The 16,901-nt window shown below is 40.8% G+C and overlaps 1 protein-coding gene across 4 annotated transcripts in view; it reads left to right on the top strand.

The window, feature by feature from the left end:
• The window catches only part of PTPRB (protein tyrosine phosphatase receptor type B), a 115,070-nt gene that overhangs the window by 26,218 nt on the left and 71,951 nt on the right, over positions 1–16,901 (top strand). For 3 of the 4 annotated variants that reach the window (XM_045465405.1, XM_045465404.1, XM_045465406.1), the window contains exon 4: positions 4,385–4,658. In XM_045465405.1, the coding sequence (XP_045321361.1) occupies positions 4,385–4,658 (274 nt within the window). Of the gene's footprint in view, positions 1–3,357; positions 3,975–4,384; positions 4,659–16,901 lie in introns of those variants that run through there. The other variant, XM_045465407.1, reaches the window with a different exon arrangement.

Raw genomic sequence — 16,901 nt, 5'->3', positions numbered from 1 at the left:
TGAAGTCCACTTGTGTCGTTCAACATTTGTGTTCATAAGCTGACAAGAGCCATGCTTTCATCCATGAATTCATAATTTATGAATATGTAAATTATGATTGCTAAGACAATTTGTTTAAAAGGCTACTGTCTGTCCACTCGCGTCTCATCAGAAGCATCCCCTCCCTTCCCACGTAGTCTGGGAAATGTTTCCAAGTGGCAAAGAGAAGACGTTGTTCCCTGAGAAGTTATGGAGTGGCTGGTCCCAAATTCCTGGAATGCAGTAACCTCTAAAGCATATGCAGGATAAATAGGCTTAAAAGAAGTTGAGGAACTCCAAACAAAGATGAGAACAAAGAAGAAGAATGAGTCAATTTATTTATACTTTGCACAGTAGTTTCAAATAAACTCCTCATAGAAAAAACGACATCTGGCAACTTTCCCCAGTCCCACACTGCCTTGAATCCATTACAATTCTCTCTAGTTTCTCTTTTTTTTTTTTTTTTTAATTTTTTTTTTCAACGTTTATTTATTTTTGGGACAGAGAGAGACAGAGCATGAACGGGGGAGGGGCAGAGAGAGAGAGGGAGACTCAGAATCGGAAACAGGCTCCAGGCTCTGAGCCATCAGCCCAGAGCCTGACGCGGGGCTCGAACTCACGGACCGCGAGATCGTGACCTGGCTGAAGTCGGACGCTTAACCGACTGCGCCACCCAGGTGCCCCTCTAGTTTCTCTTATTAATGTAAGTGTTTTTTAAGAAGAAAGATGTAATCAGTAAAAGCCTGAGTTTAAAGTTTTCCTTGTTGTTTCATACCATATTAGTCCTTATGGGCTATGTAAGAACCACTAATTTTGGGGGGGAACTCTGCTGTAAACCTTAAGATTCTCCAAGAAAAAGAACTAGGAGTCATATAACTTTGGAAAAGAAATGCCCTGCCTACTGGTCCTTTCCTTAGTGCATTGCTATGGTTCTTCATATACACTGATAGTAAAATAGATAAGTGATGACACATGACTCTAAATACACGTGCCTCTCTTTGGTAGATCAAAAATAAAAGAACCTTACTGGGGCACCTGGATGGCTCAGTTGGTTAGGCGTCCACCTCTCAATTTCGGCAGGTCATGACCTCACGATTCGTAAATTTTAGCTCCACATCGGGTTCTGTTTTGACAGTGCGGAGGCTGTTTGGGATTCTCTCTCTCTCCCTCTCTCTGACCCTCCCCTGCTTGTGCTCACATGCTCTCTCTTCTCAAAATAAATACATAAACATGAAAAAAAAAAAAAAAGAATCCTATTTAAAGAAACCATTTCTTCTTTTCCGAATTCCTATTTCCGAGGGCATTCTTAACGAATCACTTCTAATAACAGAATTTGTAAGCATCTAAACTGTTTTGTGAGGATATTTTGTGATTGCCTTGTTTGATTAGTGCTTTAAATTTTGCCTTTTTTTTTTTTTTTTGGTGCATTTGCCTACACCTAAGGATTATAGGTAGAATGTTAGAAAGTATATTGAAAATGAAATATAATTTTAGATTAACTTATACGGTACAGTAGGTTGTGGCACGTAGTATTTAAAAGAAAAAAAAAATTGTTAGCCAAACTTGGAGGAGACAGGATTTATACTAGATTTCCACAAAGGACAGAGGGTATTTAGTATATTTGGGTGAGAAGACTTCAACTCTGAGGGGCAATTTATGAGAAAATATTATAAACCTCAATGGAAAGGACAAAGCGAAAGATAGGCAGAAGTTAGAAAAGTGCAACTTACGTGATGGATGAATTTAAAAGAGAGAAAAAAAAAACGTGACCAGGATGCTATCTATTACCAGGCAAACCAACACCTAGATGGCAAATTCAAGTTTACAAAGATGCTTTAACATCTGTGACCTTATTCATTCTTCATAACAGCTCTGGGAAGTATTTAGAGTGATACAATTCCAGTTTTACAGACAAGGAAACCACATTGTTTTCTGAATACAGCAAGAAAAGAAAAAGATAATGTTGAAAAAAAGCAATGAAGCGGCAAAAAGACTCACGTAAGGGCTGAGGGCAACCTGTGGGCTGGCAGTATCTAATGGAGAGTGGAGGGGACCATCTCTGACGCTGCAGAAAGGCATGCCAGACTGTGAAAAGCCATTGAACTTGGGGGCAAAATACAGAGGCCAAAAAAGCTCTCTTGGAAGGCAAGTCATGTGGGCAGAGAAATAGGAAAGGTTCCTTCCATCTTCCCTGAAATGCGCACATGTTTAGGTTTGACCTTTGAGTGTCTGCGAACTTGAAAAGGAAATCTGAGGTCTTGCAGATTTAAAGCCCGTAGAATCTCTGAAAGGGTAGGAATTTCATGTTTTCATTAAAAGACTTCTTAAGAACATATTTTCTAAAAAAATTGGAACAACGTTCCCTTTTCTGCTTATCCTCAGAGTAGATACAGTTGATATAGAAGTCAATAATATAGCTTTATGTATAATCTGCCTGTCTGAAAAAGAAGGGAATATGACTTTCTTCCTATTGCTTTAGCTCCAGAGTATTCTGTTTTGAAAATTAAAACGTAAAATCTTATCTTTTTTGGCAGTTGTCAGGGATGACACCCAAGAAAAGCAACCGAGCATTATAAAAGTTGTTGCAATATTTTGCTTTTATCATCTGTGTGCAATTAAACATTTTTGCTCTTTGGTTATTAGGAACTCTTTTAAAAGCCATTTTCAGATACATGATCATTCAGGTACCCAGGCAGTTGCTAAAAAGCATAAAGTTAGTGCTGAAAACGGAGTAAATTCCAATTTTCGTTATATATGTGGGAGCTGAGCCATGCATGGTATTTTCCACAAAGGAGAGTTTTATTGCTTTCTTCTATTGCTTGGACAATTATGGATGAAACGGTTTTAACTACTGGATGGTCAGTGATGAAACTGCTTTGCGGTTTGCTTTGTGGGTTGAACAACTGGGAGTGATTATATTTGTTCTTGGTCAGCACCATTTGCATCAGATTTAGGGAGGACGCTGACCTCTAGACAGGAGAAAGGGGAAAGTGAATGGCAGAGAAAAAAACAAAAAAGGTCAAGTGGACAATGGACAAGATCCTGGGGGGGGGGGGGGGGTCTTGTTCTGTCGCTGGTGTGTCAGGGGGGTGTGCACTGGGACAAGTGAGTGTTTTGAGGTGAGAAAGGCAAGAGCACTCTAATAAAAGGCTTCAGGAAGGACTGTAGGCGACCTAGGGAAATCTGCTGTGGTCAAGTTTAATCCTGGGAAAAGAGGCCCTGGAGAAAGCAGATGAGGAAGATAAGAAGGAAGATAGGGAGGGGGGAGGCGCTGGGCGTGGAGGGAGGTAGGGGGCGGAGGGGGGAGCTGGAAAGTGAGAGGGAGCAAGTAGGGATCCTGGCTACGACGGCAGGGAGGAGGGCCACTGGGTGGGAAAGAAGTGAAAGTCCGGGAGAGGAGGAGGAGGAGGAGGCAGAGCTCGGTGGGGACCGACGGGACCCCCGGGCCGCGGAGGCGGCGGCGCGGGGCAGTGGGCTGCGGTGGGCGACAATCGTGGCCCGCGTCGCGGGGGGAGCCCTCGTGGCAGCCTCGGGCGTTGGCTCCTCGGGACTCCCTCCCTCGCCGGCGCATTGTTCCTTTGCCGGGAGACGAGGAAATTGCCTTTTGATTGCGGAAGTCCGCGGCCGGGGCCCGGGGCGAGGCAGCGCGGGTCAGCATGGCAGCGTGGGAAGGGCGGCGCGCCGCCTGCCCCCGCCGCCTCTCGCGTCCGCAGCCCGCCCGGGGCGGCAGCAGCAGCAGCGGCAGCAGCGGCGGCCCCTGCGCGTCGCCAGCCGGGAGGGAAGCGCTGTGCGCCCGCGGGGCGCGCTGAGCGCTCGCAACAGGTGGCCCCTCGCGCCGGCCGTCGGGGCTGCCCCGCGCCCCCAGCCCCTCTGCCGAGTCCGGGTGGTCACCGCCGAGCGCGATGCTGAGCCATGGAGCCGGGCTGGCCTTGTGGACCGCGCTGAGCCTGCTGCAGGTGAGTGGCCCGAGAGAGGTCGCGGGCGGACGCGCCCCTCCCCGCCGACGACCAAAGTCCCACTCCGCTGTCGGGTCGCCTGGGTTGTGTTTTGCAGAGGGAGACGGCAGGATTTCTTCCTTCCTCTCCTTTGGGAAGAAAGATCCTCTTCTGAGCCCCCAGCCGGACTGACAGCTCACACTACTTCAAAGGCGCAAAAGCCACCTTCTTTCTCCAGCTGTTCCCGGGAAAGAGCAGCTAGGGAGAAAGTTGCCACCCACCTTCTCCGCAGGCCTTTTCTCTGGCTGGAGGGCAAAGGGATGGGCCGAGGCTGGGGCTAAGGGCTGAGGAGGCGGCTTGGGGACCTTGCAGTGGACAAGTTCCTGGGCAGTCTAGACTGTGGGCTTCACCTGCCTCTGGTTCCTTTGCAGGCTGGACTGGGGGAGCCAGTGAGATGTAACGTCACCCTGACAGAGTCCAAGGTCTCCAGCCGGTCCGTGTCTCTCCAGTGGAGAACTTTGGGGTCACCCTGTAACTTCAGCCTCATCTATAGCAGTGACATGTCAGGGGTCACATTGTGCCACCCCACGCGGATAGACAACATCACCTATGGATGTTACCCCAAGGATTTACAAGCGGGAACCATCTATAACTTCAGGATTGTGTCTCTGGATAGAGAAGAGAGAACTGTAGTCTTGCAAACAGGTAAGGGGCGACAGGTGCAGATGGGCAGCCAGGCCACTCTGGGCTGAGCCCTGCCTTTTCAGGATGGTGTTTCATTTGAGTTCCAGGCATACAAAAATTAAAGGTAAAAATACCTGTGAAGATCAATATTGACCAAGATTTCTAGTTTCTTCAGATCTGGCCAGAAGCAGCTTGGTTGACTTTGAGAGATTTCCTTAGTGCCGAAGACAGCGGACTAGCCCTTTGAAGGGGAGCACAGCAGACAGGAGCTGTGGGCTGTGGGGGGAATTTGTTAAATTTGTTAAAATGATGTGGTTTGAGCTCCCATCACATTAAATTGTCAAGCCCTGGAATAATTTTAACTTAATGTTTTTAGAATAAATAATGGAAGTGCAATGATTAGGGATATGCCTTCCCTCAACTTAGTTTTATTTTTGGAACCAGGACATAAAATCTTCAGGAATAGAATAGAGCCATTCATAGGGGAGAATTGGAAAAATCCCATCAAACGAGGGCATGAAAATTAATTTGTATAACTTGAATAACTAAAACAGCGTAATATCAGAGAAAGTCCTTCAGTTACTCTGGGCTTCAAATCATTTCTTTTCCTTACACTTTTGGCAACCCTCGCGAGGAATAAATGGTAAGAGTATATCTCTCCAGCCTCAGTTTTCTTGTTTGTAAAATAAGAGTGTCAGGCTTGGTCATTCAGGTCCAAGTTCTTACCAAGTGCCAATCACTTGGCACTTACCTCCTTACTCCTCTCAGCTACCCGGTAACTGTGCTCTAAATTCTCTAACAACTTGGCTGTTTGATGACGTCATCAGTCCTCCTTTTAACAATATCTTTACTTGTTGCACTAGTGAAACTTTAAACTTTTATCCGGGAAGGTCAATTTCACAGAAAATTTCTGGAAGTCAAATTGTAGAAATGTGTTGTCTTACTCCTAGTTCATGGTCAACCTGAACAGAGGTTACTTCCTGAGCTACAGTTCTTTAAAAATGTGTGAGAGCTTTCAGCTCTCAGGGCAGCTACAGCTGGGTCAGGAAATGTAGCTGGATTCGTGTAATAAGTCAGTCAAATATCAACTCTCTTATTTTTTCAAAGAAAAATTAAGAATGGCCAGTTACATCACTTGGCTTGCTTCAGATGAAACATCTAGATAATTTCTGAGATTTGCAGGAACTTAAATGGAAAAATTGGTTATGTTTTTATATGGAATCAAAGAAAGACTGAAATCAACCACATAATGAGAACATTTTACAGACGTTAAGGGGCTGGGGTTTTAGTCATAAAGTTGTTGGTGTCTCAGTTTGTGAGGATGGTTTTGTGAACACTCAGATTGCTAACACTGTGACATTTATGGCATAGAACTTCCAGATGTGTATACTGCATTTGCTAAGATGTCTGTTGAATGGGGCAGAACGATTTTTAAAAATAGGAAAAGGACTCACTGTGGGTGTTACGAGTTAGAATGCGCTCCAAGTTTAATTATGCATGTAGGTGTTCCAAGTCCAGAGACATTTGTGAAATGTAAGACATATTTGCATTTTATTGACTATGTTGAGTTAAAAAAAAAAAGACTCCATTGGCATTCAGGCTTTCATCATTTTTCTTAAGGAGTTACTTTTCACAGTATCACAAATATACTTTTCACCACAAATTTTATGAGCTCCCTGATAAATGTGAAGAATGAAATTTGCAGGTGATGTTTATATAATGATATTTTTCCCCCATACTTATTTGTACAATGGTAGAAGGCTTAGGATTCTCTACCCTTTAAAAATAACTTAACTTACATAAACATTTTTTACTTAAGATATTTTTAAAATCTTCCAGGAAGGATTTTTTTGGTTGCCTGTTATTTGTTTTTTGTCATTGGTGCTTTCTATATTTTAAGGACACATGTGAATTTTTCATTTATTTGAGAGAAAGTGTAGTAGTTCTCTAAATTGCCAGGCTATAGAGATGAACTCTACAAATCCTATATTACTGTTAGTAAAGCAGGACCAACTAGTAGTATAATGTGAAGTCTGAGATACAACTTCAATCCAAAAAAAGCTACTCAAAATGTATTGGTCTTTCCTTATTCCATTTTGCCTGTCTTCTCAGTCTAGAATAAAATAGAATGAGAACAAGACATGATTTGACTAGAGATACAACAGTTGCTTAGATGATCTCTGTATCATTCCAAGTGTGATTTGTCTGATTGTTTTTCCTGAGGAGTTGTCTAAAATAGCTAATTTATTGTCATGTAGACATGACCGTAACGATATAAAAGTTTTAACTAAATAGGAACTATTTCAGCAACAATCAGTTTTCACTCCAGATTTTAAGTCAGAATTGAAGAACATCCGTGGATTCAGCAAACATTTATCAAGCATGGATCCTGCAGGGAATCATGCCAAGTAGTGACTGGTGCACTTATAAGGATGCTGAACAAAACGTGGTCCCAGCCCTTGCAGTCTTGTGCAGAGGTTGGAGAAGGTCATGATGAAGGTAGGAACAGAGCTTCATCACTTCTTTCCCAGATGAAGACCTTGCCTGCCTCGTGGATCCCACACTTTCATAATTATAGAGAAGACATTAGGCAGTTCTCAGGTTTCTTTAGTCATTAAATGGTTGATGCAACAGCCATAATAAGTTGAAAGCCAACTTATTTAGTTGTGAATTCACTGGAAATCAAATAATGAAGACAACAGATATGGAAAAATTCCAACACTTTTGTAACACTGTGTCCTCAGAGTCTAAGCAGAGAGCTACAAACTGGTAGCCCTTAGGGGTGTCTAGGTGTCTAAATAATAAATTTGTTTCATTTGGCTCACGTAATGTTTTTGAAAAATCCAGATTATTTCACCAGCACTATAAATGGCAAATTTACAAAAATACCAGCTTTATGAAGGTTCCCTTAAAACACTGGAAGATTTGGCAAAGCTAAACCGGTCTGCCTAGAACTCTCTAGAGCTAAGCTGTAGTTTCTCTCCTTTTAGATACCAATCCACTGGAATCCCCCTGGACCAGTTCTTTATTTCTGTACTTAAATGCATACTAAGGGCGCTTGAGTTTATTTAAATGAAACTGTAGAGTTTTCATTCAGAACTTTTTGGGGGCTTTTATCTTCCCAGAAATAAGAAGTGGTTTTTCAGTATGTAAAATGGCAACCAGCACATCGTATTCAATAAATATTGATTAAATGGGTGGATAGATGGATGAACAAATGGATAGCTGAATGAGTAGATAGATAGATAGATAGATATGAATGAAAGAGATGAATATTTCAGTGGGAGAATGTATATATACTAAAAATATGATCTGTTGGGTTATAGATAGTTATAGAGCCTTAGGGAAGTAGTCCAGTAGTAGAGAACTTTACTTATAGGAAGAATATCTTACTAGCACACGCCTTCTTGTTAGTCAGGTTCAGCTACTAAATAATCAGCCTAGAACAAAGAGTGAAAAACAATGAGCTCTTTTAATATGGCTAATTCATTTGTCTTTAGTACACTTCAGGAACTTTAATTACCAAATCACCATATCAGCTATTTATTTTCACTTCACAATGTTTTACTTTTACCAGGGACCCTATGACAAAATACCAGACCAAATGCCTTAAATAACAGAAATGTATTTTCTCACAATTCTGGAGGCCAGGAGTCCTAGCCCAAGGTGTCAGCAGCTTTTTTTCTGAGGAATCTCTAACTGGCGTGCAGATGCCCACCTTTTTGTCGTGTCTTCTCATGTTTGTTCCGTGTCCATGTTCTCTAAGGACACCAGTTATATTGGATTAGGGCCCACCCTAACAACCTCGTTTTAACTTCATTACCTTGCTAAAGGCCTTATATTCACACACAGTCACATTCTGAAGTACTGGGGGGTTAGGGCTTCAACACCTGAATTTTGGAGGGACACAATTCAGTCCATACACTTACAGAGCTTTAAACATCAGCCAGTACTTCTCAATAATGTCTGTAAGGTACTTGCATCAAAATCTTTTGCAGAACCTCTTATAAAAGCATATATTATTGGCTTCTACCCCACATGTAACAAATTTAGAAGGAGTGGAGCCTAGGGTGTCTGATTTTGAACAAATATCACAGCGAATCAATGTACAATGAAGTTCAAGAGCTATTGACATAGTTTTTCTTTTATTCACTGGCATTAAGATTCTGGTACCATTCCTCCCTATGCATGGATAAATCTATAATACCTAAGAATATTTATTATCTTTCCCAGGAAGAAAATAATACTCTAATATTTGTCTTGTGCTTTTATAGTACACAAAAGACTCTCCTAACTTTATTTAGTAGATAAAAGTATAAAATATTTAGATTAGAGGCAGTTGGGTGGTTCAGTTGGGTAAGTGTCCAACTTTGGCTCAGGTCATGATCTCACAGTTCATGAGTTCAAGCCCCATGTCAGGCTCTGTGCTGACCGCTCAGAGCCTGGAGCCTGCTTCACATTCTGTGTATGTGTGCCTCTCGCTGCCCCTCTCCTGCCCGTGCTCTGTCTCTCTTTCTCAAAAACAAACATGTTTGAAAATGTTTTAAAAGAGTATAAATTATATATTATACTAACCATATATTGTTTAATTTTATTTTTAGGGAGTATTGTGAAGGCGTAGGTTGCATAATGCTTGAGAGATCAGTTTAAAGGCAGCCTCCTCCATCACTTACTAGTCAAGTTGCCTAGAGTAAGTTACTAACCTCTCCAGGACTTTTTCCTAACTTATAAAATGGGGATGATAATAAAAATAACACCTACTTCATAGGGTCATTTTGAGGTTTTATTTGGTTCGTACATAAATTCTAGAATAGTTTTGTCACATACTAAGTGCATAGTAAGTTTACTATTATTACTTTAAGGTTGGGGGTGAGACGGATATTCATGAGAATTAAAAGTCACACAGCTAGTATATAATAGACCCAGAACTTGAACACTCATTTGCTGATTCCATTCCAATTCTTTCCACTACTCTGCAGAAAGGATATGATTTTTAAGTTGGTATTAGTTCTTTCAAATTACCATATAATATTATTACTACTTTTCAAGTCAACTTTTAAGGAAGAAAAAATACATGACAAAATACCTTAAATCTATGTATATTTAGCCTACACAAGGATGGAATCATGATTAAAAGCATTTTAGTGTGAAGAAATTATAAACAGCTATTGATTTTTTAATTGTGTGGAACTTTTGGTGGTGGATTTCAATATTTAGCAATCAGCCATGGGCCGTCTATTTATTTCAGGAATTCTAAGGTCAAGCTGAGCTATGAACATGGAATGAACCAACCTAGTTCTCTGAACTTAATCTTCCTTGGAGTGTTTAGGAAGCTTTCTCCGTTAGTCTGACTTTGTCCCTCCATTAGTCTATTGGTGGGCATGGCATTCTACAGGTTAGCTAGAAAGACATAAAATCTCATTTGTCAGACAGAATAAGAGAAGAACAAAGAAACATTTTTTCACCTTCCATTTCCAGACATCAGTTTGCTGGAATACCCCTGAGGGTTGATGGCTAATATTGACACCTTTCTGACTTTGTAAAAGAAATCAAGTCCGTTCAATGTATATGAACGTACAGAAATGAAGATGAATATATGTCCCTAAACATATAACATGCAATTAAAAGTAACATGGTAGGTTTACATATAGATTTCCAGGAATTTTTGTTTTTGGTTTTGCTTTCTTCCTTTTTTATGGGAAAACTCAAACATGTAAAAAAGTAAATGGAATAATATAATTAGCTACCATGTACTCATCACCTACCTTCAATAGTTACCAACTGATAGCCAATCTTATTTCATCTATAGCTCCACCCACTCCCCCACCCCATATCATTTTGATGCAACCCAAGTCATCATTTGATTCCATTTATACATCTTTTAGTATGCATTTCTGAAAGGATTCCTTTTAACATAACCACAATATCATTTAGGTACCTAGCATTAAAAATAATTCCTTACTAGCTACATGTCCAGGTTTGGAGGCACGCATGAAGTGATAGCTCATGAATTTCTACCTAGGAGAGGCTTCTGGGCAGCAATCTGATTGGAAGGAAAGGCCAAGGGACTTCTTTGTATGCAGCATTTATATAGCACTTTAGATAATATTGAGAAAGCCTCATTTGTTAATATCGAAGGGTTGGAGTGGGGCTGCTGAAGGATAGCAATCGGATGGCAGTGTTAACTCTCCATCGCTTGTCAGGGCATCCTCACTTGTCAGCAGGGGCATGGTTCTCTGGTGCTCACTAGGAGTGCCTTAGTTTAACCTGTTCTCTCACTCTGTAACACCCTTTCTTCTCTCTGATTTCTAAGTCCTACTTTGACCTTCCCAACTTGCTCATATTCATTTCCTTCATAAAGCCAACCTCTGAGACCTTAGCCCTTAGATATCAGTCTCCATTTCCACATTTAGTGTTGTTGCTGTCCTGTGTTACTCTTTATTATTATTAATCTTATTATTATTATTACTATTACTTTTAATTGTTCTTTAAAGTTGATTTATTTATTTATTTTGAGAGAGAGAGAGAAAGCATGTGCAAGCAGGAGAGGGGCAGAGAGGGAGAGAGAGAATTGCAAGCAGGCCCCGCACTGCCAGCCTAGAGCCCAATGCAGGGCTCAAACTCGTGATCCATGAGGTCATTACCTGGCCCGAAATCAAGAGTCAGACACCCAACTGACTGAGCCACCCATGCACCCCTGGCCTGTGTCGCTCTTAACAGCAAGAAAAGCAGCAACATTAATACCGACTACCATTTACTGAGAGCTCTCCACATGCCGGGGCTGCACTTAACATTTACCTCCATTACCTCTTAACACCTACAACTCTGTAAAGGAGGTGTTTTTCTCTTTCACAGATGGGGAAACTGAGCATCAATGAGTTTAAACAACTTTTTGTTTAAAGTCACAGTTGTAAGTGACGGTGATGGGATTTGGACCCAAGTCTAGTCTGACATCAAAGTCACCCTCCCTAATTATTTACCTTTTGCTTACCTTTTCCACATACGTCTTGAGTGCCTGAGAGACTGTAGACTCTCAGAAGAGCATCTACCACCTAACGTACCTAGGGCCAAATACGATGTCCCTCATAGTAACTTGGCATCCAGCACTGCCGTTGATGACGATGTAAATCACTGCGAACACCGCTTTGATTTCCCTTTCAGGGCTATTAAAACTTGGAAAGTTGTTACTGCTTGAACTTCATGTCTAGTGTGTAAAGTTGACAAAATCAAATGCATGTCACTCTGATGTGCTGTCGCAATACAGTATATCCTCTTAAAATAAGCCGGGAAGCTGACAGTAGTCATACAGCAACAACCACAAGGTAGAAGAGAATTACCTCTCTATAACTGTATGTAATGAGCCACAGATTCTGAGCAATTGCTTTCTCATTTTGTTTTCCTGCTCATTTTCAAAAACCCGCACCAAGGGATGCTCTGTGGCTTTTGGTGCCACCCTTGACTTCCATGAGAAAATTCCCAATTATTTAATAAGAATAGATGGTGTTCATTCCATTTTATGTAGAGTTCTACAGTCTCCTGGCCACCCTGCTTTTAACTAAAATAGTGTCCCAATTCTGTGAAGATACAGAAATGGACCCTGTGACTACTAAAAAGATAGATCTCTTGGCCTAGAGTTAGTGGGTGGTAAAAGATAAGGCGGAGAGGTGGGGAATGGTATCCTATTGGCAGAGACCCTGAGTCCCTATGGAGAAACTTAAACTTCATCTCCTGAAACGATCTTGGTGCTATAAGATGGATGAGGGTGGTGATGGGGAAGATAGACAGAGAGATTATTTGGCAACCGTAGAGGAAAGACAGGAAATAAAGAAGGCACCCAGAAAACTCTGGGAGCAGTTCAGACACAAGCAATGAGATCCCAAGTAAAAACAGTAAGGTCAGGGAAACAAAAGGAACAATCAAGAAAAATTATTTTTCTTTCTTTTTTTTTTTTTTTTTTTTCAACGTTTATTTATTTTTGGGACAGAGAGAGACAGAGCATGAATGGGGGAGGGGCAGAGAGAGAGGGAGACACAGAATCGGAAACAGGCTCCAGGCTCTGAGCCATCAGCCCAGAGCCTGCTGCGGGGCTCGAACTCCCAGACCGCGAGATCGTGACCTGGCTGAAGTCGGACGCTTAACCGACTGCGCCACCTAGGCGCCCCTAGAAAAATTATTTTTCAAAAAAATCAGTATAACTTTTATAGCCACAGAATTAGATTTAGGTGTGGTTAGTGTTATTATTCATTTTATCTCGGCCACAATACTCAAGCCACCAAATGGAAGTTCTGTAAGTTTACCTATTATTTTCCATAGACATCTGGTTTGATTGCTTTGTTATTTTACTGAATATGCATTCAAGACATTGCCCACCCTAGGACAGCTAGAAGGAACTTGCAGCCAGGTGTTAGAATCTCAGCTGTACTACTTGTTACCTATATGATATAAATGAGTCACTTAACATCTCTGACTTCCTATTCCAACTGAGAAAGCACATTGTAAATGACCAGATCTTACATAGATACACTGTGATACTATCGTGACTTCAGGAAAAGCTTTTGGTACTAAACCTGGGATTGCCTGCACTCTTGTTTTAAGGTTGAATTTATTTCCAAAATAAATATTATCATTTCAAATTCTAAACACTCTGGACATTCCTATATCAACAGATAATAATGTTGTAGTGGCCATACAAAATAATTTTTAGGGAGGTATTGTTACTTGCATTTTTTATATTTGAGTTTCACCTTCTTCCTAAGTCCCATATTTTAAAAAGGGAAACAAAGAATTCATTTTGGTTCAGAAATTTAACTAAACTTCATCTTTTCCTCTAAGAACAGAAAAATTGGGTTGACATCAAGCCCACTTAGAAATTATCGGGCTTCCTGTTACTGATAGATTCATTCAAATGTAACAGATGAGTATCACAGAACATTTGGCTGTCCATATTCCAGGTCTGTTTGCAACTAAGAAGTACAAACAAAGATGTCTTAAATTTATAGCTAATGATAAATTGTGATATATTAAGATGAAATTATTGATTTATGGTTTTTGACCATTCTTGTAGTTTATAAAACTTAACTAGTTACTGTATATATGAGAGTGATACATGGAAAAACCAGAAAGGCTATAAATGTACATATGTGTGCACTGATACCTGTAGCCATCAGCATGAATTACATAAGTCAAGTAGGGTTTTCTAATTACATACAAGCTGTCACATGATCAAAAGATTACATACATATAACTAAATTTTCAACTAGCATTAGAAATCTCTCTCTTGCATTCATATATATGTATATATGTGACATTCATTTGCATATATATATGAAATTAACACCCCTTTGGAAATATCTTAATTTGTTTCTAATAAAATATTGAAAAACAATTCTTTTTAATACAGCAGAGTTTTTCTCGGGCTTAGATTGAAAAGCAGTCTGAAAACTATTTAACTTCTGCAGCATCTGGGGCAATAGTGGACAAGTGCCAGCACAGGACTTTATCGCGGTATAAATGGGGTTTTAAGTGTTTGTTTCCAGTGCAGGTTCTCGCAGCCCAGGCACTTCCCAGTCTCATTGTTCCTTTGTTCTAGCGGATGTACAAAGGATTGACTGTTTTGTTTTCTGGCTCAGAGAGATTAGATAAAGCCTGCATTTCTGAACTTCACCCTCTAGGCACGCAACCTTAAAATTCATTTCTATAGCTTATATTTTGCAGATTATATGTGGTTTAGATGATACTGATCACACCATTATTGTCTTTAACCTTCATCTGGCTTGGAGACAGATGACAGTATTGATCTCCTTTGAGCTATCGCTGGAAAGCAGCTGTCCCTCGCATCCTTGTCCTTAAAATGCCTCTTCAGCAAAAATGTGTCATCTCAACTATGACAAGGTTGTTCTTGAGTTTCATTGGGAACTAGAATCTCCTGGTAGTGAAGTACCTTATTCTTGCCAGGCAACAGAAAACTTTCTGTGAGCGGAAATTATGTTCATTCTTTTTGTTAAGATGTCCTTAATTATAGACCATTATGTAGGATAGGAAATTTAAATAATATTGCCAGGGGGCGAAAAAAAGCTACAGTTTTTCTCCAAGAACCTATAAACTAGAATTGTCTTGGGAATTTTTTTATTTTATCTTAATGGTGAGAAAGTTAGGTCATGGGAATTAACTGATAAGATTGTATCAAGTTTTTTATATGAAGAAGGCAAGTAAGGCTGTTAGTTTAGTTTTAAAAAATTGTATTCTACTTCTGCCTCCATTTTATCAGTGATTCAGAGGAAACTTTTTTTATGATCAAGTGTAAGTTTATATTGAGTGCCCATTCTGTGTCAGGTAAAACCTGCTTTACACCTCAAAACATCCGAGAATGTAGGTATTATTATAATCCCCAGACAGATGGGAAAGCAGAGATTTAGATGGATTAAGTGACTTGTACAAAATCTTCTGATTGATACATGATGGAGCCGAGGATTTGAACTAAGTTCCGTCGGACTCCAAAGCCCACATTCTCTGCCACTGCATTTCCCTGCTTCCATGACAAGATCTCCTGTTTATAGAAATAGTAACAGCAGCTAACAATGAATACTTACTATGTGCCAGACACTGTTCTGAGTGCTCTAGAGAAAACCCTCAATTTAATCTTCATAAACAGGGGCACCTGGGTGGCTCAGTCGGTTAAGCGTCCAACTCTTGGTTTCGGCTCAGGTCATGATCTCCTGGTTTAGTGGGTTTGCGCCCCATGTTGGGCTCTGTGCTGACAGCATGGAACCTGCCTGGGATTCTCTCTCTTCCTCTCTCTGTCACTTCCCCAGTCACACTATCTCTCTCTCAAAATAAATAAATAAACTTAAAAAAAATTTTTTAAATCTTCATAACTATCTTGCCAAAAAGATAGTATTATTATCAGCATTGCACGGATGAAACAGCAAGGCGCGGGGAGGTTAAGGAATTGCCTGAAGTACACAGCTACAATTCAGGAGAACCTGATTCAGGTCCAGGCTGCCAGACTACAGAGCCTACACCCTTTGGGTGAACCTCTGCTGTGCTTGGGTGTAAACCACACAACTTGCGCTTTGGGCTCTCTGGGTTACTGATGCCTTGGCTTCCTTGTCAACTGACATTTATATTATTATTAGTTCTCGTATTATAAAATGTTAGGTGGCTTGTGTTTTTTTTTTTTTTTTTTTTTTTTTTTTTTGCAGTACGATGTAGTCCTATAAATCACAGCATAAAACACACACACGAAAAGACATTAGATTGACCACAGGCTGTATTTAGCTTACGTGTGGTATCTGTAGGTGACCCATAGATAGTCTTCTGAGTTGGCTGGCCATAAATGTCTTGTTGATATAGACTAAGATCACCTTGTTCCTATTTGTATTAATGTTAGTCACAAGCAAACACCTTCTTAAAACATATACTGTTCTAAGAAGATTCTAGAATCTGAAGTTTCAGAGTAAAGTTTCAGAGTTTTCATGAGTAAAATGTAATTTGCCAAGTGTAGGGAAGAACTCAGATCTCTATAGCCATGCCACTAAAACATCTGACCTGGCTTTGAGTTTTAGCCTCCAATATCTTGATCCGACTTTCTAGATCAAGAACCAGGTTGGATTTCTGAAAATTGCTCATATGTAAATGTCTCTCAGTGTTGCTATTCCCTGCATTCAGAATAGGGAGAGCTTTATTTCTCAGATGGTCCCACTGCATCATAGAATGGCAGGTCACCAAACACTATTGACTTAGTTCCTGATGCAGGGACAGGCGGCTCATCCTACTTCAAGTTCCACAGTGAAGATTCAATACACAGGAAATGGGATATGGGACTCCTCAAACTCACCCATGGTTTTGAGAGTTGAAACTAAGTGAACAGCTGGGTGCAGGACTAACCCTCTCTACCTTCTCTGGAGGCTTTAGCGGCTCCAAAATGTCCTAGAATGCAAGTTGAGAAAATGTAAGGAATCCCAGCTGTTGGGAGAATTCATTTTGATGAGCAAACCTAGGCGAGGCTCATAATCAGGTCTGTATCGTTTGCGGTTTTCTGATATTTAAAAACAATCCAAAGTTGTGCCACCTGGGAGGCTCAGTCAGTTAAGCTTCCGACTCTTGGTTTCGGCTCAGGTCAGGATCTCATGATTCGTGAGGTCGAGCCCCACACCAGGCTCCATGCTGCCAGTGCAGAGCCTGCTTGGGATTCTCTCTCTCCCTCTCTCTGCCCTCCCCCTGCTTGCACATGCGCTCTCTCTCTCTCTTTATCTAAGTATATAA

The sequence above is a fragment of the Leopardus geoffroyi genome, chromosome B4 (genome assembly GCF_018350155.1).
Source record: "Leopardus geoffroyi isolate Oge1 chromosome B4, O.geoffroyi_Oge1_pat1.0, whole genome shotgun sequence".
Classification (NCBI taxonomy): domain Eukaryota; kingdom Metazoa; phylum Chordata; class Mammalia; order Carnivora; family Felidae; genus Leopardus; species Leopardus geoffroyi.
Note: the sequence above shows the minus strand (reverse complement) of the source record. Positions and strands in the feature narration are given on the sequence as shown.